The sequence below is a fragment of the Epinephelus moara genome, chromosome 5 (genome assembly GCF_006386435.1).
Source record: "Epinephelus moara isolate mb chromosome 5, YSFRI_EMoa_1.0, whole genome shotgun sequence".
Taxonomy (NCBI): domain Eukaryota; kingdom Metazoa; phylum Chordata; class Actinopteri; order Perciformes; family Serranidae; genus Epinephelus; species Epinephelus moara.
In genome coordinates this window covers 43,464,373-43,471,172 of record NC_065510.1, presented here as the reverse complement: position 1 = coordinate 43,471,172, position 6,800 = coordinate 43,464,373, and the positions used below count along the sequence as shown (strand labels likewise).

At 40.7% G+C, this 6,800-nt stretch overlaps 1 protein-coding gene across 2 annotated transcripts in view; it reads right to left on the bottom strand.

Annotated features, from left to right (window-relative positions):
* Positions 1-930: 930 nt before the first annotated feature.
* LOC126390127 (high-affinity choline transporter 1-like) overlaps positions 931-6,800 on the bottom strand; it is a 48,201-nt gene continuing 42,331 nt past the window's right edge. Inside the window, exons 8-9 of one of the 2 annotated variants that reach the window (XM_050044281.1) lie at positions 1,443-1,520; positions 931-1,270 (exon numbers count right to left, since the gene is read on the bottom strand). In XM_050044281.1, coding sequence (XP_049900238.1) covers positions 1,130-1,270; positions 1,443-1,520 — 219 coding nt within the window. In that variant the 3' untranslated portion in view covers positions 931-1,129. Of the gene's footprint in view, positions 1,366-1,442; positions 1,521-6,800 lie in introns of both variants that reach the window. The other variant, XM_050044282.1, reaches the window with a different exon arrangement.

Below are 6,800 nucleotides of genomic sequence, written 5' to 3'. Positions count from 1 at the left end.
TGGGAGGGGGATGCTGTTCCATAGTTTGGGGGCAGACACAGCAAAGGCATGATCACCCCGAGCTTAAGTCTGGAGTGTGGGACAGCCAGGAGCCCCAGGTCAGCTGAACTGAGGGACCTGGGCATAGAATCGGGAGTTAGAAGGTCTGTGATGTAAGATGGGGCTACATCACAGACCTGTAGGCTGGAGGGCAGATATTATGGAGACACAGGAAATGACACTGTCATTTGCATTGCCCGGGCAAAAGTGGCAGGGTACATGCAGCTCAGCTATACATTTTCCATTTTGTATTTGTGGCTGGCTTTCCCTTGAAGAGGAAGCCTATTCCACTCTAAGCATCAATCGGCAACCCCCGAGGCTGAAAACTGAAACCAATGCATAAGTGCCAAAAACTGCAGTTCTTCAAATGGCTACTTGAGGCATCTTAAAAAATAAAACAATAAACATGTTTACAGCCTGGTACAAAAAGCTGCTTTGGTCTGTATAGCTAACTTCCTCCTTCATGACAACTGCACAGGTGATGAATCATTGGAACTCACCTGTTACAACTTTATTAGAGCTTAAAGTTATGCATAATTAAAGTGGGTACCATCACTAGCTGCTAGCTGCTATCTGTCTGCTCGGCTTCATCTCAGCTAGTCACTGAACTTGATATCTTGGCTATGTCTGTGGTGTTGTGCTTTTTGGAGAGTTTTTAATTCAAGTATCAGAGCAAATAATATTGCTTGCTGTGCAAGTGATTGTACTAAAAGACTGTCCGAGAAGTCTGTCCTCCATTTTTAATGGTAAGTTAGTGTGGACGTTTTGAGCTTTGATTTAGAGTTTAGAGGATACCATTTCTTTTGCTTCAGACCTACCAAATGTCCACAGATACAGTACTTTAAAATGATACAGATAACAGTGAAATGAGGGGCAGAGACAAAGAATTCCCAAGATTACAAAGTTTATTAAACAATTCAATAAGACAAAAAAGGTATATATTAAAACAGGAATCCTATTAAAAGCTGTGAAAATGCAAAGAAGTACTACTTAAAAACAGCAAATTACATTAAAACAATGGAGTGCTAAAAGATAAGCAAAATAACACAGCAAAATAAGAAAAATGTGATTAATCAAGGAGGTGCAAAAACTACCACAACACACAGGTGAAAGAGGTGTGAGGCAGGGGGAGAAACTCTATCACCGAAACCCTCCACTGTCGACAGTCACATGCCGACAATCCTGTTGCATCCAAATAGAGACACTCTTGTCTTGTCTTTGAGACAAGAGTCTCAAAGACAAAAAGAAAAGAAACAAAATGAGCAAAGCAAAATCACCAAGTATAGAACAATATCAAAATGAACAAAACAGCAGTGGCAGTAGCATCTACAAAAGAGAAGATTAATGAATTAATATATACTGCTTAACAAATACATAAAACAAAATGCAACACTGATCTTTACCTCTCCTGCTTGCCTACTGGGACCTCTCACACAGAAGGCCAAATACACTGGGGAGCAAGTGTCGCTATGGAGCAGGACCTAAAGTACAAAGCAGAGGGTAAATCACAGCACTTAAAAGCAGAAAACCTAAAACCACTAGGCTAGAACAGAGCCAATCACAATCATCCCGTCAGAACCCTGGGAGCAGAGGGACAAAAGACTGTACCAAGAGTGAGGTATGGGCTTATATACTGAGCCAAACAAATTGAAAACCAAGAAGTAGAAAGGGCTGAGGCCTGCCTGACCTTACGGTGGCTCAAGAAGGACATAACTACATTAGCTACATTAGCTTTTTAACTAGCTAATTAGCCAGCTTATAAATTAGCCTTGGGTAAGCTTAGCTATGCTAATAATGCTAATTAGATCATATGCTGTCTACAGTTGTTAAACCGTCATGCTCTGAAGAATTTAGGGTGATAATACAGTACTTTTGAACATAAGGTATCTCTGTGAGGTTGGAAAATGGTCCATCACATTAGTAAGCTAACATTATGCAATGGTTACATTAAACTGACCATACTGACGGTAGTCTTTCTACATCTCTTTCAGAGACTTTAGCATTGCATGTTCCTAACTTTATGTGTGATCTGGCTCTGTCATGAATAAACTGTGTCAGTGGATTCAGACCTGTAGGTGTGCTCCATATAATAATATATAGCCTTAATATAAAACAAACAAACAAGTAAAAAGTCAGAGGGAGTCAGAAGGATGTCATATGTTGTAAACCCCCCTGAGGCACATTGTTATTTGTGGTATTGGGCTTCATAAATAAGATTGATTTGAAATTAAATTGAATAATAAAAACTTTCCTTTGAAGGGGTACCGTGGTCTAAAATGGTTTGGGAACCACTAATCAATCTAAAGTTTTGAATTTGTGTACCTTTAAGATTAAGTTGTTGTGCCTAAGCCTGATAAATCATACAACATATAAGCCATAAATTAAATAGTACTTTTACACAAAGCACATAAATCCACACAGTGTAGCACTGCGTTGGTAGAGAAAAGCACACACCACAAGTTTTATGCCATCCTCAATTGTTAAGAATGCTTTTTAAAGTGAGTCTTGTAGACTTCTTAACATTAGTTCAAATGGAATCTAAATACATTTTCATTCATGAGCAAAAGCAGAGAAGGCCAAGACAAGCTGATAAACATCCTTTTTGTCCTGACCAGACGAGCTCACTAGCTGCTTTGCTTTGACAAAATGTCTGTGGATTGTTATGTCTTTCCTGAAAACAGTTAACAAACTTATGAAGTAAAACAAAAACTCAAACAATAAATATTTGCTCTCTTTCTTTTTCACGTCAAGTTCACTGTACACACTGCCTGTCAAACTTACCTGTTTTTCCAATTTTCAAAAAGTGAATGAATGGATTTTAAACACACTATACATTGGGTGCGTTTGAAAATACTCACTCTGAATGCAGGTGTAAATTTGGACTGTTGGAATGTACCATTCAATTCAGAACACCAAACTATCGGAGCAGCAGCACATACTCTGGGCAATGTTGGGGAGACGGAGCAGCAGAGCACCAAGCAAAGTGAATGTGTGATGAACTTAAGGGTCCGTTATGTGGAAATAGAACGCTCTGTTTCTTCAAACAATAGCTCTTTTATTTTAGTGCAGAGTGTCAGGTTGGATTTACAAACGCACCCATGGACTGTTTTGAAATGTTTGAAGCATAACATACAACGTAGTTTATGTAAATGTTGCCCTTTTTTACATATGGTAACACACAATGAATGAACAATGATATGGTAAGTATATAACAAGAGGACAGAGAAAAGGATTCAGTATGCTTGAAATGAACTGGCTTGATGACATGTCATCTGACCAAGTCTGAGGGCAAAGGTGTTTAACCACTGTCAATTCAATAGCAGGCTGAAAGACTGATCTCATAACCTCCTTAATCCTGTATCATGGGGTAGTGGTGGGCTAAAGGTTAGAGAAGTGAGCTTGTGACCAAAAGGTAGTTCCCTCAATCCCTGTCAGCATAAATCTGGGTGGGAGAAGTAAAACTGCAGTGTTTATTATTCTTTTAAACCACAACCATTCCAGTGGAGCCGCTCTGTGGCCAATGGGTCAGACTGTGGTGGTAGTGGGCAGCTTCCAGTTCTGTATGTAAGTAACTGTGTGAATGTGATCAGGGCAAGAGCCTTCCTCTAATTCCATTTTTCAACCAACATGGAATCGGTTCCACTCTGGTTTCTTAACTAGATTTTGAGCTGTTCAGAGCATTTCTACCAAAAATAAATTAGTTCAGACCCTGAAATGTTGGTTCTCAGCTGGAACCAAAAATATCAGCTTTTTCTTGACCCGAAGTGAGAACCCTGAAGACATTAGTAGTCTACATGATGGAGACATGATGGAGAAGGCAACAATGCAGAAGTTAGGTGAGAATTGTCAGACAAAAAAAGACGGTGGTCCCATAAATAGTTGGTCTATGCTTGTTTTGTGGGTAAAAACTACAGTATAATAACAGTACAAAAGTTGTCAGGTTATCAATATAATCCTTGATTTTACTGCTACTGTTTACTTCTATTGTGTACTACACAATGCCCTCCCTTGATTACACATCCTTGATGACTGTGGTTCTGTGCAAAACTGGTGGAAATGCAGACCAGTTTGCTAGATAGCGCCAAGGTTCCCTGAATCCTGAATGGTTTAAGTCTGGTTCAAGAATCAGAGCTAATTTGGTGGAAAAGAGGTATCAGTGAAACCCCCCTGAAGAAATCAAGGTAAATAATTACACTGCCTTTCTGATCCCTCTCCCAGAAGTATGTGTGTTTTTGTGGTCTCAACAAAATGGATTGGGGATACAAATAGAGATAATAGCGCAGATGTTTAAACAGACAACATTCATGGTATGTGTTAAGTGATAAAGTGATAAAAATAGTTTGAAAAATGAAAAGAGAGCCTAAGAGAGAAGTTGAAATTCTGCATACTTTCTCACCTCCACAAACCTGGCTAATTACCATGTAAAGTGTGTTTCTGAAAGTTAAGCGTCGGTGGCTTGGTGGTGGAGCGGGCTCCCCATGTTCGGGGCTGTTGCCGCGGCGGCCCGGGTTCGGCTCCGGCCTGTGCCCTTTGCTGCGTGTCACTCCCTCTCTCTCTCCCCCTTTCACACCTGTCTGTCCTGTCAAATGAAGGCTAGAAATGCCCCAAAAAATATCTAAAAAAAAAAATAAAAATTGCCAAATGAAGCCCATTCCAATGCTGAAGAAGTGTGGCCCTAGGGCACTGCATTGAAAGCGAGGGTGAATTTAACAACTACATGTGTATGGCTTGTTTCAGCCTATATTTTCCACACAACTAATATAACTCACTGTGTGATTATAGAAAGTGTCCACACTTTCCTCTGGTTGCCCCTGCAGTGACAGAGTGTAACTTTGTGTGTGACGCACATTAGCTATCAGCATTGTCTTTGACCTTGAGAGATTCACAACCAACCCACTGAATCTAAACAAATGGCTAAAGTATCCTAACATACATAAGAAATCATTACAGGAGAATAAACATATCAGCAACCCACTAAATATCATCCCTGACATTATGCTATCTGGGTCACTCAGCCCTGATTGAACCTTAAAGATACGTCTACAATTTTCAAGCACATTTCCGAGTGGAAGCACATTTAAGTTCACGATACTTGTAATGTTCTCTTTCTTGCTGTAGACAGCTGTAGCAACCTATAATATTTCTGACCTGCTGTCAGGAGGGGCGGTCAAAGGTCACAGATGACCCCTAGGCCTTGGGTTAGAGGGGTAGAGGTCGGGGGAATGTAAAGGCCCATGCTCACTATGGAGTAGGTGTGGGTGTTTTAATAACTCCTAATGGCTGGCCTGGGTTATTTCATGTACTACAGTATAAAGTCACGGTCAGCTGAAGAACTGGAGGAATTTGCTGATATATTCTCTTCTCCTGGGGACCTCGCCAGTCCTCTGTAAGACCTGCGAACTGTATTTCAGAAATCCAAACAACTTTCCAGTATACACACAGAGGGTGTTATGGGTTGCTTCTCATTTTACAACATGTGGTCAGAGCTGAAGCAAGCCTACTATAGCTTGCTCACAGCTCACTTCACTGTCTAGCAGCAGCCCTGCAGCCGCCAGAGATAAAAAGAGTCCTGGCTCTGTGTGCGATTCTGGGGCTCAGTCATTGGGGCGTGACAGTTAAAGCTGATTGGCGCTATGTGCACTAAGTTGAACAACAAATCCAGCCAGCGCTTTGAGAGTGGACTTGAAATTTCCTCAAAAGTAAACAAAAAAGGAACAACCAGTACCAACAGCACAGTCGGCCACTGGCAGGCAATGTAATTATGTGTAATTTGCTGCACAAGGCTGGCATAGCAGCTAATGGTAGCCAGACAACAGGGCAAACTATGCCAAACATCAAGACCATAGAAAATGAGAGTGTGTGAACAAAAAGGTTGTGTAGAAAAACAAACAGAAGGATGACTTCAGTCCCACCACACTTTTAGTCTGTGTCAAGATAAGCCATCTGAGCAGCTTGTGCGGCTGATTAAGCACTAGTTTAATGTGTCTGCACTGAACCCTAGTTTAATCAGCAGCATATCAACTCAATGGTGATATGTCATGACATATATGTGTAACTTAAAACAGTTGGATTAACACTGGCAAAAAGCCGAAGCACACTTATTCTTGAATTCAATATGATTAACTAATCTTAGAAATGCTTTTTGTGTTCCAGCTTCTTGGTCAGCTGTAGTCTGATTGGGTTTGTTTTGAAATGGTCAGCTTTAAAGTTCAAGTTCAAGTTTGGATGCAGAATACAGCAGCAAGGTATACAATCCAAGCTGTGCGTAACGGGCAAGACAGTGCTGCTGCAAGAACCTGCAGTCTTTCTCCATACAAAAACAATGTCTCAACTCCGCTGCTGCTGCTACTGATGTGTAGACAGCTTGGTTTTGAATGAATTGATTTAACTTTGGTATCACTTTCCAATTAAATACGGATTATTTGAAAAATATATTACTAAATGACAGCATTGCTCATATTTTATACATTTTCCTAAGACAGTGTTTATATAATCTTTGTATTGCCACATTACATGCTGTAGCCCACAGAACATGTTGCAATACTGCGTTTGCACATGTTTGTTAGGTAAGCATAAGCATTTTCCTTTCAGTAGGTATATCATGGGCGTAGCGGACGCGGGGTACGCATGGGACATGTCCCCCGCACTTCCCGTATCTTTGCCCTCTGTCCCCCGCACCTTTTACAGCTGTTACAACCGTTCAATTCGTTTTTAACATGTGGTAACATGTTTTTTTCCGAGCCGTCTTTAAACGCACCATG